The following is a 14,468-nucleotide window of genomic DNA, read 5'->3' on the forward strand; positions in this document are numbered from 1 at the left end:
GGATTGCAAGCTGTAGGCGGTCTCTTGTTTGGGCAGTAGTGCTTGGCAAGCCGCGTAATATGTCTCATCGTCGGACCGAAAGGCCGCTCTCCCGCAACTATGTCGATGTCGTTTTTAGCTTTGGACCCTCTATTCGCCCGTGATTTTACTGTAGACGTGAAGGCATACGATGTTACATTTTCGACAATCCTGTCCATCAACGGCCTGGAGTTAAGCCGAGCCCGATTGTCAAGGGACAGGAGCACTACAAGCAACAGCAAACCGAGCATTCCAGCCAAGAGACACCCTGTCTCCCCACAACCTGGTAACCTCCACCACCGCACTGTTATTCTCCGCTACATCTGTAGGGATAGACTCTGGCTTGGGCATGTAAGTGTACAATGTGACTCGGCTTGTTGTTGGACCGTGATTATTCAACTGGGTTGTGGTAATAAGACACCCTACTTTTTTGGGGAACCTCCTCATTGTAGACCAATGAGATGCATGGCCGAGGCCCCCGGGTCTAGGGTCAAGCTTGCTTAGAAGCTGGCTCTTTTCTACCTTATATTCGTGAAAATAGTCAATTAAGGTTGCTGGATCTGTACTACCCAGACAAGATCGGTCTGCCAAGATCGTCCACGCCACGTCCAATCTTTCCATTTCTCGGCTCCTCAAACCGGCTCTTCATAATGAGACGTGACGTACGTAAATGCCGGCAGCCTTGGCGTGAAGGGGGGGGCAAAAGCCGGCGATCACGATCCAGTATCACGAGCTCGTACATCCAATCTCCATAAGTCTACGTTCGTGGCTTGATCATTGCTCTCTTATGCGACTTGGGCATTCGTTTTTTCCCTTTCGGTGATCTGAATCCAGCCTTGGCAAACCGCGAGTGGTTGACACGTTGTCTGCGGATGAAAGCACGGCACCACTCCTGAGTCCTCTGTCAATCTGAAGCGAGGTGTTTAAGCGTATCTTTCCTGTGAATGACGCGTCGACTGGGACACCTTTGGTTTCCGTTCTTCGGTTTATCCCAGGTAACTTTGCCAAATTCCTTCGGTTTATATAGAAGTACCAGGCTATTGTTGTAACATGATGCCTGCTGATGTGGCAGTCCTGAAGTGATTATAGCATCCCTGACTCCTCACACGATATGGACGTGCTCCTTCGAGTCCCGAATCACCTCCTATCCCTCGCACAAGGTCATGTATCCAACCCTACCCTGTGTTCTTGGGGCGTCAGTCACACCCTTCTTACACTGATACCCGATTTCCAAAGCCCGCAATGGCCTTTTGAGTAGCCTCACGGCTGCCAATCCTGTCGAACCAGGCTGCCACATTCAGACGACCCGGTGCGTTCACCCAAGGCGCGGTCCCGTTGAGAAATGGCTGTGTCATGCCATACAGCAAAATGTCGGCCGCGGAAAACCTGTCGCCACAGAGGAACTGCTTCCCCTCCAGCTCATCGTCGAGCTGGTTCAGCGCCTGGTTGATGCGCACCTTCTCAATGACCTTGGCGCTAGGATCAGGGATGCGATGGCCCCGGTAGAAATCGATGGTTTCCTCGCCGTTGCGATACCAGCTGCTAAGAGGCTGGGCAATGTCGATATCCATGCGGCGGAGCCACATGAGCGTCGTGGCTTGCTCGGTAGGCGTCGATCCAAAGAGCGAGTGCCCGCCTGTGGCAACCTCGTCGAGATACTTGCAAATCGCGACTGACTCGGTGATCACCGTGCCATCGTCGAGGCGGAGGGCCGGTACCTCGCCCCGCTTGTTGACCTGGGTCCGATAGGCTAGTCGGCGTTGCTCGGTGTTGAATAGGTCGACCGACTGGACGTCGAGTTCCAGGCCGCCGCGCTCCATGATGAAGAGACGGACAACCAGCGGGTTGGGGGCGAGTTTGTTATCGTAAAAAAGCATTGTGTGGCTGTCTTTGGTGACTGACTAATGTGTAGAGAGGAGCTGAGTGGGATGAATGGTGATACATTGGAGTAGATCACCTGTCAGATGTACTTCACCTACTATCTTTTATAGCCACGAGTTGTTGTCTCATGAAGCCGGCATTATTTCATGTTTCTTCGATGCGGAGAGAGCTGGACCACCACGGAGTTACAGCATGGAGATATGGTCTTCGACCCGCTTTTTGCGGACGTCAGTCCGCACGACGTCCGCATGAGGTCCGGACTTATGCTTGAACCACAAACACCTTCATGATTCAACGTAGGCTGTAACGAAATTCGTAGCTCGATCCACTACCACCCGGTTTTTTTATGGGGGGGGTCTCTTCGTTTCTTTGATTAGTGATTGCTGTACAGATTTCAGTGCACCGAGCTTGTAAGTTAAAACAAACGCGCAGGTTGTTGCACATGTAACAAACTCTGCCGTGGGCCTCGGCCTCCGGTCTGAGTAGATGGGCATCTTTACCCCCCGTACACACCATTTCCCGTAAAGCCTTGGCACGGAAATCCCATTTCTCTGTGAGATGCAAGGGTCCTCCGGGCTTAGAGAGTTCATCCTTGCTTCGGAAGGTCGACACACAGACCGAGAAAGCAGATTCTACCTTTCTGGGAGCGTGTTGTTTTCAACGGGGGGCCCTGTTCTGGAGGTCAGGAACCGAGTTTGATACACAATGAAAAGACACATATCCTCAACTTCGATTCCATTGCTTTGTGTCCCCGGCCACGGTCTGTAGCGGGGTGGGTGGACATTGACAAACGGCAGGAAAAAACACAAGCAGGTTGAAAGACTGCTAATACACACGAGGCAACACTGCCCATGGCGGAAGAAGCTAGAGATTTGTAGGAAGCTCCAAGGTCTTGAACAAACTCGATGAAGAACATCTGTAGCATCAAAGACATTCAGTACATACATACTTGAGCAGGCCACCAGCAAGCCCCTACTTCAATGCGACCAGCTTACTGCTCAGCTCCCACAGTCTATCGTCTTCCTCCTTGTCCCAAGCCCAGCGCGCATATCCCTCTCCACCCCATCCCAAGTTCTCCTTGGTCTCCCCTTTGACCTCGCAGTCCTCCAGGTACAGCGGCCCCTTGCCCTCGAGATCCCTAGACAGGGCCGCCAACACAGTTGTGGCAGCGCACTGTTCCGCGTTCTTGAAAGTTCGATAGATGTCGTCGTTCTGCTTCATTGCCTCCATCTGCTCCTGCACCTCGACCTGCAGCCCGGTAAGGGCCGTCCCGGGGTGTACGCTGTAACCGTGGACGCCCTCGAACCGCCTATCGACGCCAACCGCCATGAGCAGATTTGCCGTCTTGGACTGTCCGTATGCCTTGTATGCGTCGTATTCCCCTTCCAGGGCCATGTTGTCCCACTGGATCCCTTGGATCCTGTGTCCTGAGGATGTGACAGTCACTACTCTAGAGTTGACACCGGGGGTTGACGACTTGATAATGGTGTCCTTGAGAAGGTCGAACAACAGAAAATGCGCAAAGTGGTTCACCCCGAGGTGCATCTCGAACCCCTCCGCCGTCCGGGCCTTCTCGTCGAACTGGAGAATGCCTGCGTTGCAAACCAGCAAGTTCAGCGTGTCGCTCTGCGCGCGGAATTCGGCGGCTGCCTCGCGCACACTGGCAAGGCTCGCGAGATCCATCTTCAGCAGCCGGACGTTTGCCGCGTTGGCAAGATCGCCCAGTGTCGCCCGCGCCTTGTCGAGGTCTCGAGCCGTGCCAAAGACGGTTGCGCCCGTGGCGGCCAGCGCTTTGAGTGTCTCGGCGCCGAGGCCTGATGACACGCCGGTGACAAGAGCGACTCTGCCGGCAAGCTTGCCAACGAGTCCTTCGTCCTGGACAATCTGGAGAGCAGTGGGACGTCCATCGCCTGGCCCCCGGAGGTTCTCGGGCTTGTGGGCTTCGGTGTAGCGGTTGAGCTGGATTGGGATCATGTTTGGCGTTGTAGACGTTTCGTTGCAAGTGAACAAAAGAATGGTCGTGTTTGTGCGGGCAGGTCTATGTAGATAGAGAACGGGAGAAGACGTGACTTTGGGGCATGTTATATACTTGAGTTCTACCCACAGGCCAACCTACCTCGCTCCAGCTAAGACGGCCGGAAAGCTCTTATATCCGTCACCTCATGCATGAAGGTCATGTTTCCTAACTCGATTGACTTCTGGTGGAGCGCAGCCCAGGTTTGCCGGACGAGACCTCAAAGACCATGGTACAAGGTGCTAGTAGCATGGAGATAGAGACCAAGCTAAACTCCGGAGTGGTCAGTGCGTGCAGCAAATGGATGCTCAATGAAGATATCGAGAGCCAAGCCTAGGTCAGGCGAGGCGGTCTAGGGATGTAGTCAGATTGCAATCAGCAAAAGCAGCGCATCCCCCTCTTATTGTTTTTTCTTTCCTTTGTTTTTTTTTTCGTTAATCAGGATATCTTGAACGGTTTATGTATCTTGTCTTGAAAGCTGCTAGTAGACTAGTTCTTGCTTGCCTTTAAAGAGAGCAAGTGTTACTGCAAGGAGCTTGAAACACTGTATCATTTGTGTAGTTACACAATTTGGCATGCCATCTTGAATAATTATTACGTTTCTATTAACACGCAAGATTTCTAGGTTACAGGTGAGACACGTCCTAGACAACTGTCCATTGGAAGCTGGCGTGCAATACTGATAACTCCAGTTCCACCTTGGAGATGCAACACAACACATGCTGGATCACGAGATAGATCACTGCCGTCACTTTGATTAAAGTCAACAATGCTGAAGTACATTAAACTCTGTTGTTGTATCTAGCATATGTTTTGCCCTCTAAGCCAGCATATGTATCAAAGTACATACAACATACCATCCGCCCATGTAAACGCCTACCCAAGTTACCCAAAGAGACACTCATCAATACATCCATCTTTTACCTATGCGCTTTCAATTTGATAACTTTGGTGTAGGTAGTTGCATCATGGAGCCGTCTCGAGAATCCTGAGGCTTGGGCTGCCACTCCTTCGAATCCCCGATGCGGTCAGCCGTCAACCCGGAGCGTCCGGCAGGGCTCATGCCGGCTTCCAGCTGTCTCTTGTAAGATACCTCGCGGAGCCTCTCGGTCTCTGCCGGAGTGAGTCTCAACTAAGATTAACATGTTAGAGACTCGCTCTTGTTCAAGCTCGCTAGGACAATGCCAAACACTCACGTATAGCTCGATACCAATGGCGTGAATCGCCAGTGCTAGCCAGAGCGCCATTCCGAATGGCATGCTAACGGCCGCTCCAGCTTCGGCAGCAGATGTGGCGTTGAGAAGATCCGCGTGAACAATCGTGTGTTGATCAGGGTTTGCCCCGGAGAAGTATGCCGCGCAATCCGGATACAGCTCGATTGTTCGATTTGTGTCGTCTATCGTGCTTGCAACTTGGTCACACGGACGCGCGACGTAGTAGGTGCCGATCCGACTGATGATAACGACACAAATGAACTGGATGAGGCGTAAGGTAATGATGGAGCCGGCCTGTGAATGTTGGTCAGCGCTGGGGATTTCTCCATGCATGCATGCATGCGTGCATGGGTGTGGTGTCGTATTAGCTCACGTAAAACCAGGCGCGCAGCATCCAGGCCCGGTGCTGCTCGATCTGAAGCCTCTTGATGTTGACATAGGCCAGCGTCAGGGAGCCGACGAACATGATGCCCAGGAGCCCAACGCCGGCCTGGACGTCGAGACCACCACCAAAGGCGTTCCGCGCGATCATGAACGCGCCGGCGGTACTAACAATCGCCAACAAGATGATGACGTAGCCGTTGATGCGGTGGAACAGCAGAGCCTTGTGGCGGATGACGGGTACGAACTGGAAGCATGCTAGGAAGCCGGCGGGGAGGATGCCGGAAAGATGGATGATCATTCCGGCTTTTTTGTAGCCCTTGCGGTAGCTGAAGCACTCCCCGGGAGCCGCGCCTTTGCAGAACGTGTCGAAGCTGAGGTACTGCAAGCGGGCGAGGGTGAAGCCCATGAGGGCGCCGAAGAAGATGAAGAAGAGGACAAAGTTGTAACCCTTGGAGAAGCCGAGCGGGTTGTACAGCTTTCTGGTAGCGGCGACGAAGCCGTTGGCAGGTGGTCGAGTTGGTTGGACCATGGTTGGTGAAGGCAGGTTTTGTGATCGCGGGCCTCGATGTATTAACTTATCAGGTGAATGCAAGAGGGTATGGCCGAGTACTCAAAGAGTCTCAGGAAGTGCCGTGATGAAGTAGAGGTTGTTGAAACCCTCATGAAGACACATTCCTGGCAGAGGAAGCACGTCTCTTATATGTCGCTGGCTGCTTGGCCCCTGGCTTCCATCATGGAGAGACCTCGCATGCTCCCCTTGTTCAGTATCAAGTTAACCCATACATACACACATGGGCGAGTATCGAGAGGGGCAGTAACGCTTCAGGAATCATGATGCGCGTCCACTCACAGGTCGCATTCGGAGATACTCAAAGTTGAGGCTCATGGATGAGTCGACATGCAAGACACCTACCTACCTTGGCGTTCGAGTCACGCCCAACTGGATCATCTCTTTTTTCTGAGATTCGATCCTAGGAAAATGCAGAATCGCAATCCACAGCGCGCACAATGATTCCCAAAGGGCTCTAGCTCGCACGCCGCATTCGCATTCTCCGGGGTGCGTGTGGACTTCGCGTAAGCATGGGGGGCTTGGCCGTGGTGCCCCCCTTGATGCGCGGCGTAATCGTTCGGCCGCGCTCCATGTACGGATAACGTGTCTATCTGCATTCGTCGTCATGGACTTTGGTCAGCAAGAGAAGTTCCCATTCGCTTGTTGGCGTGGTTAGGCTTCCTGACGGCATTCTGTTCATGCGGCTGCTGAGCCACCTCTATCAGAGCAAGACAAACCATTTGTCCAACATCGTCTTGGACACACATAGCCCGCGACCTCGCGTTTGTAAACGACGTAGCACATACAACCAACGGCCGCCCTGGCGCTTCATGCGGCTTATGCCTAGCTGCCAATTCGTCGTCTAGAGTCTATTTCGCGCACTCTCTCTCCGCCGTTGATAAACGGGTCTGTCCACCACCCACCCCGCGTTGTAACTATCTAATTATCTTTTCTCGCCATTCCCAATCCAGAAGCATCTCGCGCGCCGAATCCACAGCTATCCGTCCGGACCTTAGCGACCCATCGTCGCCGCCATGGTTGGTGTCCCCGGACGCTCCAAGGGTTGCAACACGTGCCGGAAGCGAAAGAAGGGCGTGAGTCTCCACGTCAAACGCGGCATCTTTATGTTCCGCTGCTGCTACCTCACAGTTATGCACAACGTTGACAGAAGCTTTGCCAGTGCGACTTGCAACGCCCTACATGTGGGCAGTGTCTAAAGGCGGGGATCGAGTGCGCGGGCTATGAGAGGAAGCGCATCTTCGTCAACGTCACAAACCCTGGGGAGGCCGGCTGGGTCTCCAAGGCGCTGGTCCCCGTTGTCCGAGAAGTCACTCAGGCGCCCTGCCTGTCTCAGTCCGCCTTCGAAGATAAGATATTCGATCTGTTCTGGGAAGGTTACATGCCTGAAGCCCCGCTGTGTGCCCCCGGAAGTCCCATCGTGAGGTTTGCCAACGCAGACTGGGCGACGACAGTCCGCGACCTCTACCGCACCGACACGGCGCTGCGGCAGAGCCTGTTGGCGCTGAGTCTTGGGACCATCGGCCGGCGAGACAAGCAGCAGTGGATGATCGACGACGGCCTCAAGTTCTACTGCGATGCCTTGAGAGAGCTGAACGTGGCCCTGCGACACCCGAGGAGACGGAAGTCGGACGCCTTGATCTTGGCATCCAGGATCCTTGGCTTCTACGAGGTAACAATGTGATGCGTGCATTATTACCCAAGCCTGTAAATGGAATCCGAGCTGACTGGAGATGCGGCGTGAAGCTCATGTATGGAGCCGACGATAGAGAGCGACGCGGCATCTCGCAAGCCCAGAGCTGGGAAGGCCATACGCTAGGCGAGATGGCCCTGGTGTTGCAACGGACTCCCGAATCACACATGGAGGGACAATCGCACAGCTTGTTCTCATCGGGACGGTATCATCTGGTACATCATTTCCCTTCCCCCCTTTGTTCTTGCGGAGCCTGGTTGTGAATCCATGTCGGCGTGTGTGAACTAATGCCAGCCAGATCATCTCGCACGTCAAGCGCAGACGCAGATGTCCGCTCAGCCACCCCGTTTGGAAGACGGTCCCATGGCAGACCACCCCAAAGACCCCAAAGGACGTCCTGGTCGACATCTTCGTCGATGTGCCCGGCCTTCTCGAAGACCTGGATCGCCTGAGGAACTGCGAGGATGACGCCGTCAAAGAGCGACGGCGCAGCAGGCTCGTCAAGGAATGCTGGCGCATGGACGGAGAGCTCCAGTGGTGGCTGAGCAACCTGAGCCCCCAGGAAGAACTCCAAGATCTCATGGCCAGAGGCCTCGACAACCCGGCCGCCTGCGATGTTGTCGTTGCTTCCATCATGGCTCTGTGCTGGACCGTTTCCCTCCTCACGTACAGCACTCTCCGTCTCGCACTCGGCGCAACGGCCGGCCTCGAGCTGCCCGAGCGGACCGATCCCCTCGTCTACTGCGCCAAGATTGCCAACATTGTCGACGTCTTCTTCCACCCTTCGGCGGGAACCTTTGGCATCCAGTCCGCGCCCCTGCCGATCGGCATGGCTTTGATGTACCTCAACTCGTCCGAGGAAGGGTTCAATTCCGAGACCAAGTGGAAGCTGCTCGGCTTCTTTGGGCGCACGGCGAACAACGGCATCACCATTGGCAAGTTCCTTCTCAGCACCCAGAGGGACGGGCTGGCGGCCAAGACATGCACGCCGGCCACGCCCGATGGGATCAGGACCAAGGCGAAGGGATGGATGGGGGTTGCGGCGTAGGGCTTCGGCTGCCTAGGCTGTTCGCCCTCCTAGCAAACTCTGGGTGACTGCGGAGTAGAATATTTTGGAGTTCAAAGAAGACTTTACAACAGTGTTTCTGTTCCTTGAGTGTCGTTGGGCCTAGAGCTGGACAGAACAGTGTCAACGCGGCCAACTCACTCTGTAGGGTTACGACAACTTCTAGATTGTAGCTAGGTAGATTGCTGTTCTAATCTTGACGAACCCTGGCTGGCTTATAGAGATCCTCTTGTCGTGAATGACACCGCTTGTTTCCAACTCGCAAAGGCAATGAATGATGTTCTCTCCGAGAACTCGTGTCATTACAATGCCAGCATCTAACAAGGAGCCGACGCACGCCATTGAGAAGTTACACCAAACGAGGCTCGGCAGAACTAAGACTGACTGACAATGGCAACATCTGTGAAGGAATAACAGATGGATGAAAGCCAAAGTCAGTCCGCAAAGCCCAACTAAACAGCGCAGCCGACCTTCTTCCACTTCCGAACGGTAACCCCCTCCCGTTGCTTATGTGACTTGAAGCCGCGGACCAAGCCAGTCCTCGGATCCCTAACCACGCCTCCGCCAACAGCAACGCCCTTCCTCTCAATGCCCAACGTCCTCAGACTCGCCATAACCTTGCTGTAGTCACCAAAGAAGGCGTGCGCCCTCGCGTCCTGTCCGGCGACGAGCCCGTGCCCCAGCGTGACACCCCAGTACCCTGCGACGTTCATGGCATGGGCGTTCGGGTCCCGGTTCGGCTGCAGCAGGACGGAGTAGATGCACCCCGTGTACCTTACAGGCCGCTCCGCAACGCTCGCGGGGAACACCCAGGTCTTGCCGCCGTCGAGGGACAGCGGGTGCCAGGGCGTGACGACCAGGCTTCCGACGCGGCACATCATCTCCCGCCGCACCGGCGTCTTGAGCACGGCGACGACGCGGCGCCGGCCCGAGGGCGTCTGGACCGCCGCGCCCCGGCGGAGCGCTCTGATGGGGACCGTCCGGCCCGAGGCCAGCTGGACGGGCGTCGACGAGACGAAGCACACGCCGGACGAGCTATTGTACGAGCTCATATTCACCCGGCCGCGGTGGGTCGCCATGTGCTCGTTCGACGGCGTCGGCGCGGGCAGGTTGTCGAACGCGGCGTCGAGCCGGTCCCGGCACGCTATGAACAGCGGGCTATCGACGCCGTACCGCAGCGGGCCGGGGTCCTTGAACGTGTTGCAGATCTGGCGGGTGTGCGCGTTGAGGAGCGATGGGAGGTAGTGGGTGCCCCATTTGTTGTAGTACTCACGGTTCGTCAGGGCGAGGGAGATCTGCCCCTTTGGCTGCTCGCCCGCAAGGTCCTCGATCAGGGACCTGTTTTGGGGATCAGAGGGGAACTTGTTCGCGGGGAGGTCCCTGATGAGGCTGTCGAGCTGCTCCCTGACCGCCAGCCCCAGCGAGATGTGGCTCTTGGCCTCGTGCTCGCCGTCCTCGCGGATGGGGATGATGGAGGAGAGGAAGGAGCAGATCTTGGAGCGAGAGAGGTGGTAGGCGATCTCGGACTCCGGGAGGGTTGTCGGGACGAGGAGTGACTGCTCGGCCGTTTGCCTGTGAACGGTGCTGGTCATTCGAGAATACTCGACCACCGCCTTAATGATTGAACCTTGCGGCGTGAGACCCTCGGGGCCGGTGGTGGTGGCCTGCAGGAAAATGTCTCGCGATTGACCGTATTGGATGTTCCCTAGGCATATCGAAAGCTGCTTGGGCTCGCCGTCCTCGTCGGGAAGAGTCAGAGCCTCCTGCTTGACAACAGAATCGCCGCTTGTCTCCTGCAGATCGACAGAGGCATCAAAGGTGAGGCGGAGGGTGGCATTGATGGCGTAGGTTGCCTGCAAGTTGGCCATGGCGTGGACGAAAACGGTCCCCTGTTGTCGTGATTGTTAGTTGACACGGGGATCAGTATTGCCTTGGAAACATCCATGAACTTACAATCATGCCGGCATCCGGGATGAAGGAGTAATTACCGCCGCCAATCTCGGCAATGGACTTCAGCAGACCGGACCTCAGAGAGTATCCGAAGCCAAACGTGTGTATGGAGGCGGGCAGCTGTTCCATGCCGCGCAACTTGGGCACATAACCCTGAACGGGACACCTTCACAGGATGTTAATTACCCTCCCCCCCCTTTTCCGGTAAAAAATTACCGGTGTCCGTTTCGGAGAGCATAACTTACATGTGGTTCGGCATCCCGTCCGTCAACACCATGACGGCCGGAACCCTTCCTGTGTTGACCTCGCCGCCAGCGTTGAACAGCTTGATGCCCTCGACGAGGCCGTGCCACAGGTTCGTCGCGTCGATCGGCCGCATGCCGTTGATGTTCTTCTCCGCGAGCGCCTTGTTCTTCTTGTTCATGGGCGTCAGCTTCTGGACGACCTTGGCCTTGGAGGCAAAGGTCACGATGCCGAGCCGGTCCCCGTCGTCCATGGTCTCGAGGATGGTGCGCGCGGCGTGCTTGACGAGGTCCAGCACCGACAGGCCGTAGTTCTCCGTCTCCTCGCCCGGGTTGGCGGGGACCGGGGCGTTGCAGCCCATGCTGCCCGACACGTCGATGACCAGGACGATGTCGCAGGGTACGTGGACGATGGGCTTCACAGGCTGCTTCGGCGGCGTGATCTTGGCGATGAGGCCATCCTTGGAGGGAAGCGGGTGGATAGAGAGCGCCACATCATCTTCGGGCAGCGTATCTCCCTGGATCGTGGTGCTGGTGGTCGTCCATGTTGAGATGTCCGACTTGGTCGAATCGGCCCGTGAGACGAGAGCCGGATCAGCCTCGATAGAGCTTCGGGAAAACCACTTTTTGACCTTTGAGTAATACCATGTATGTCAGCGGATGATCTTGGTGGTTACTGTGAGTTTACCAACCATTGTGAAGTCAGTTGGGGGGGTGCAAGATTATAGTCAAGCCTGGTTCTGGAGGTCGCCTAGGAGGATACAGTTTCGTTTCTGTTGATGGTATGGATGAACTGAATACAATCGCTGTTGCACAGATATATATATATATACATATATATCTACCTTACAACAAACAGACGGCTTCATGAGTGATTCACTCCGCCCACGCCTGCCTGCCTAGTGAGGCCCGCATATGAGGAGCTAGAGCGGTCAGACACTGATCTTACGCTGATGGCTAGATCCAGCAATCTGCAAAAGGCTGAAGAGGCCAACACTCCCTACGCCATCGGCCGGCGGGTGTTGACCAATCGCGAATGACGCTACTCACTTACTCATCTCAACTAATCCGAAGTCGAGCGCGTCTGCCTAAAGGCAAACACCCCTCAGGAACTCTATTCGATTGAAGCCTGAGCCCGAGCCCTTTCAAGGCGGTGTCGATAATGGGCGTCCCGGTCGAGACGTTTGGTGCTGGAAGTGTTTTTGTGGAGGCAGAACCGTTTATGTCTCCGGAGCCAGGCCGAGCCGGCGCCTCGGAACCGGGCCCCCCCCCTTTGACGGGGCCAGGCGTTTGGGCATCCCGCGAGGCATTCTCTCTCTTGTCCCAAGAACCAGATCCCCGGGAACTTTGTTTGTTCGTGTGTTTGTGTTGGGCGAGTCGTGGGTCGAGCGAGCAATGCCTCTCTCTTCTCTCTATCTCGCTCAGCCTCGACTAGCTTACTGGGATGAGAAAAGCCTGTCCGCCTCAGCCCCCCCCTTGGGGCGGCGGACAGTCATCCGGCAAACATAAAGAGCCGTCCAATCTCCCCCCTCCCCCTTCGGAGGACCAATTTACAGTTGCGTCTGTGCCACTCTCCCTCCTCCCTTCATCATCATCGTGTTTGGTCAGATTTGCATTCGGGTTAGCCCTATCCTGTTCATTTGCTCGTGAATGGAAGTAGTGTACAGGTTTACACGAGCCGCCGACAGCCAGTGAGTGACTCAAAAAAGTGCCGCTCATGTCAGACGGGCCGAGGCAGCAGTGCCCGATGGACAAGCCAAAAGAACACAACAACACTAACTCACTCTGCTCTCATTTGAATGATCCATCGTCAAAGGAACTCCGCATAACCCACAGATATTCAAAGAAACAATAGCGTTCTGTTTGCACGAACTCAAGTGTGTCGCGGAAGATGTGATTGGGCCCTGAGACTCGACCGGAGCGTCTGCCGAGATGGGACAAGACCGACCGGGAATTATGCCTGGCGACCAGGGCCCCCCTACGAATCCTTTTCTCACTCGTCCAGCAGGCGCAGCACAGCCCTCGATCCCACAATGCGTCGCATTGAGAACCCCGAGTGCAGGACAGGGATGGCCGCTGTCGTTCCCTGGAGCGAAGCGCAGCGCAACTCTGTCCCCACAAGAGACCCTGTTGCCGGCCCCCCTTTTTCTTTTCTCTCTGCTCTCTTAGAGTTTCACGTGCGTCCAACTCTTTTTGGGAGAAACATTTGCGTCATAGCTGACGGGGGGAGCCAGTGAGCGAGCAAATGAGTGAGTGAGTGAGTGAATGGGTGAGTGGACCTGGGGATGTGAGTGAGTCTGAGGGGCGAGAACTAGGCTAGACCGCAATGCCGAAAGCCCTGGCGCCGCTTGGTCACTTTCGGCGACAGTTGCACATCCGATGGCTAGAGTTAGCGCGCCTGTCAGGGACCAAGGCACAGCTGGTCCCCTTTGTGGGGGGGGGCTTGAAGTGAAGTGAGAATGCGGTTGAGACACACAGGTTCACTTCATCCACTGGGGCAAGCAAGCGTTGGACATCGTCATCCGTCTGTGCCACAGCACTTCACTGCCTCTCGCCAAGAAGTCCCTTGGCCAGACGAGAAATGCAACATGACGCTTTCATCTGCGTGGGCGAGAATCATGTGCAGAGTGAGTACGATGTATACTGCAAGCCAGAGCGAACTGCAAGGCTATGGTGAACGGGGTGACTACGATGTACTTGTAGAGCCCATTCATCCGATCGTGACGAGAGACTCACCAAGAGGAGGGGGGGGCCCGCCGTTGGCAAGAAGGAAAACATCGGCGCAGATTGTGCGGTATGACGCCCCGAGTGTCTTTGCCTTCCATTGCATCCTTGGCCTTCTTTTTTTTCTTTTTTTTTTCTTTTCTTCTACTTCTTTCTCTTCGCGAGAACAAGACCCTCACTCAGGGTTTGAGATGGCTGGGGGGGGGGGCCTCATCGCCATCGGCATTGCTTCTTGGTGGCCAACGCGGGAAGAATGCTTCAACTCGCCCCGTTCACGCTGCCCCCTTGCCTTGCCTTTCCTTTCCTTTCTTTTTCGAGCACACAGGCGGGGCCGTCTGACGACGGAGGAGTTCCGAGAAAGGGCCCCATTCAACGGACATCGCCGGAGGGAGTCTTCCCCACCGGCGTTTGGTGTCGCGAGTCGAGCTCTCCGACTCGGGTGGTGTGGGCTGGGTGGGCTGTTCATTCAGTTCAATTCAGTCAGTCGATGTTTGCCCCCTCCCCGGCCGCATTGAACGGCCCCGGTTTATTTGTCCTTTATTTTTGGTCATTTCACAACACGCAATGTGAGGATACATCCATCCATCTGTGGACTGTTGTTGAATCAGGGAAGTTGATGTTTCCCGCCAGAACCACCACCCCTCCCTCCGTGTCCCCATCCATCGGCTTGCGTGGCGCATTTTGCGTGTAACCCGGCGCCGTTGATGATGATGG

The 14,468-nt window shown here is 55.6% G+C and overlaps 5 protein-coding genes across 5 annotated transcripts; 1 reads left to right on the plus strand and 4 right to left on the minus strand.

The window, feature by feature from the left end:
* Nucleotides 1-1,229: 1,229 nt before the first annotated feature.
* CDEST_11713 (Putative glutathione S-transferase, Thioredoxin-like superfamily, glutathione transferase family) lies at nucleotides 1,230-1,895 on the minus strand (the record flags this gene model as incomplete). The annotated part of the gene is made up of 1 exon (XM_062927869.1): nucleotides 1,230-1,895. The coding sequence occupies one exon, from the start codon at nucleotides 1,893-1,895 to the stop codon at nucleotides 1,230-1,232; it is 666 nt and encodes a 221-aa protein (XP_062783920.1).
* A 976-nt stretch (nucleotides 1,896-2,871) lies between these two features.
* On the minus strand, nucleotides 2,872-3,873 carry CDEST_11714 (Putative short-chain dehydrogenase/reductase SDR, NAD(P)-binding domain superfamily; the record flags this gene model as incomplete). Its single annotated transcript, XM_062927870.1, has 1 exon — nucleotides 2,872-3,873. One exon carries the CDS (start codon nucleotides 3,871-3,873, stop codon nucleotides 2,872-2,874), a length of 1,002 nt encoding a protein of 333 aa, XP_062783921.1.
* An 855-nt stretch (nucleotides 3,874-4,728) lies between these two features.
* On the minus strand, nucleotides 4,729-6,040 carry CDEST_11715 (uncharacterized protein; the record flags this gene model as incomplete). The annotated part of the gene is made up of 3 exons (XM_062927871.1): nucleotides 4,729-5,045; nucleotides 5,110-5,421; nucleotides 5,501-6,040. 3 exons carry the CDS (start codon nucleotides 6,038-6,040, stop codon nucleotides 4,848-4,850), a joined length of 1,050 nt encoding a protein of 349 aa, XP_062783922.1. The 3' UTR covers nucleotides 4,729-4,847.
* A 643-nt stretch (nucleotides 6,041-6,683) lies between these two features.
* CDEST_11716 (Putative zn(2)Cys(6) fungal-type DNA-binding domain, fungal transcription factor) lies at nucleotides 6,684-9,034 on the plus strand. The gene is made up of 4 exons (XM_062927872.1): nucleotides 6,684-7,155; nucleotides 7,242-7,751; nucleotides 7,826-7,987; nucleotides 8,071-9,034. The coding sequence occupies exons 1-4, from the start codon at nucleotides 7,096-7,098 to the stop codon at nucleotides 8,818-8,820; spliced, it is 1,482 nt and encodes a 493-aa protein (XP_062783923.1). The 5' UTR covers nucleotides 6,684-7,095; the 3' UTR covers nucleotides 8,821-9,034.
* A 1-nt stretch (nucleotide 9,035) lies between these two features.
* CDEST_11717 (Putative VWA-Hint protein, Vwaint) lies at nucleotides 9,036-11,819 on the minus strand. Its single transcript, XM_062927873.1, has 4 exons — nucleotides 11,723-11,819; nucleotides 11,034-11,662; nucleotides 10,792-10,954; nucleotides 9,036-10,727 (listed from the first exon to the last, which is right to left on the minus strand). The coding sequence occupies exons 1-4, from the start codon at nucleotides 11,723-11,725 to the stop codon at nucleotides 9,291-9,293; spliced, it is 2,232 nt and encodes a 743-aa protein (XP_062783924.1). The 5' UTR covers nucleotides 11,726-11,819; the 3' UTR covers nucleotides 9,036-9,290.
* Between the last annotated feature and the right edge of the window lie 2,649 nt (nucleotides 11,820-14,468).

Source organism: Colletotrichum destructivum, chromosome 7 (assembly GCF_034447905.1).
Source record: "Colletotrichum destructivum chromosome 7, complete sequence".
Classification (NCBI taxonomy): Eukaryota; Fungi; Ascomycota; class Sordariomycetes; order Glomerellales; family Glomerellaceae; genus Colletotrichum; species Colletotrichum destructivum.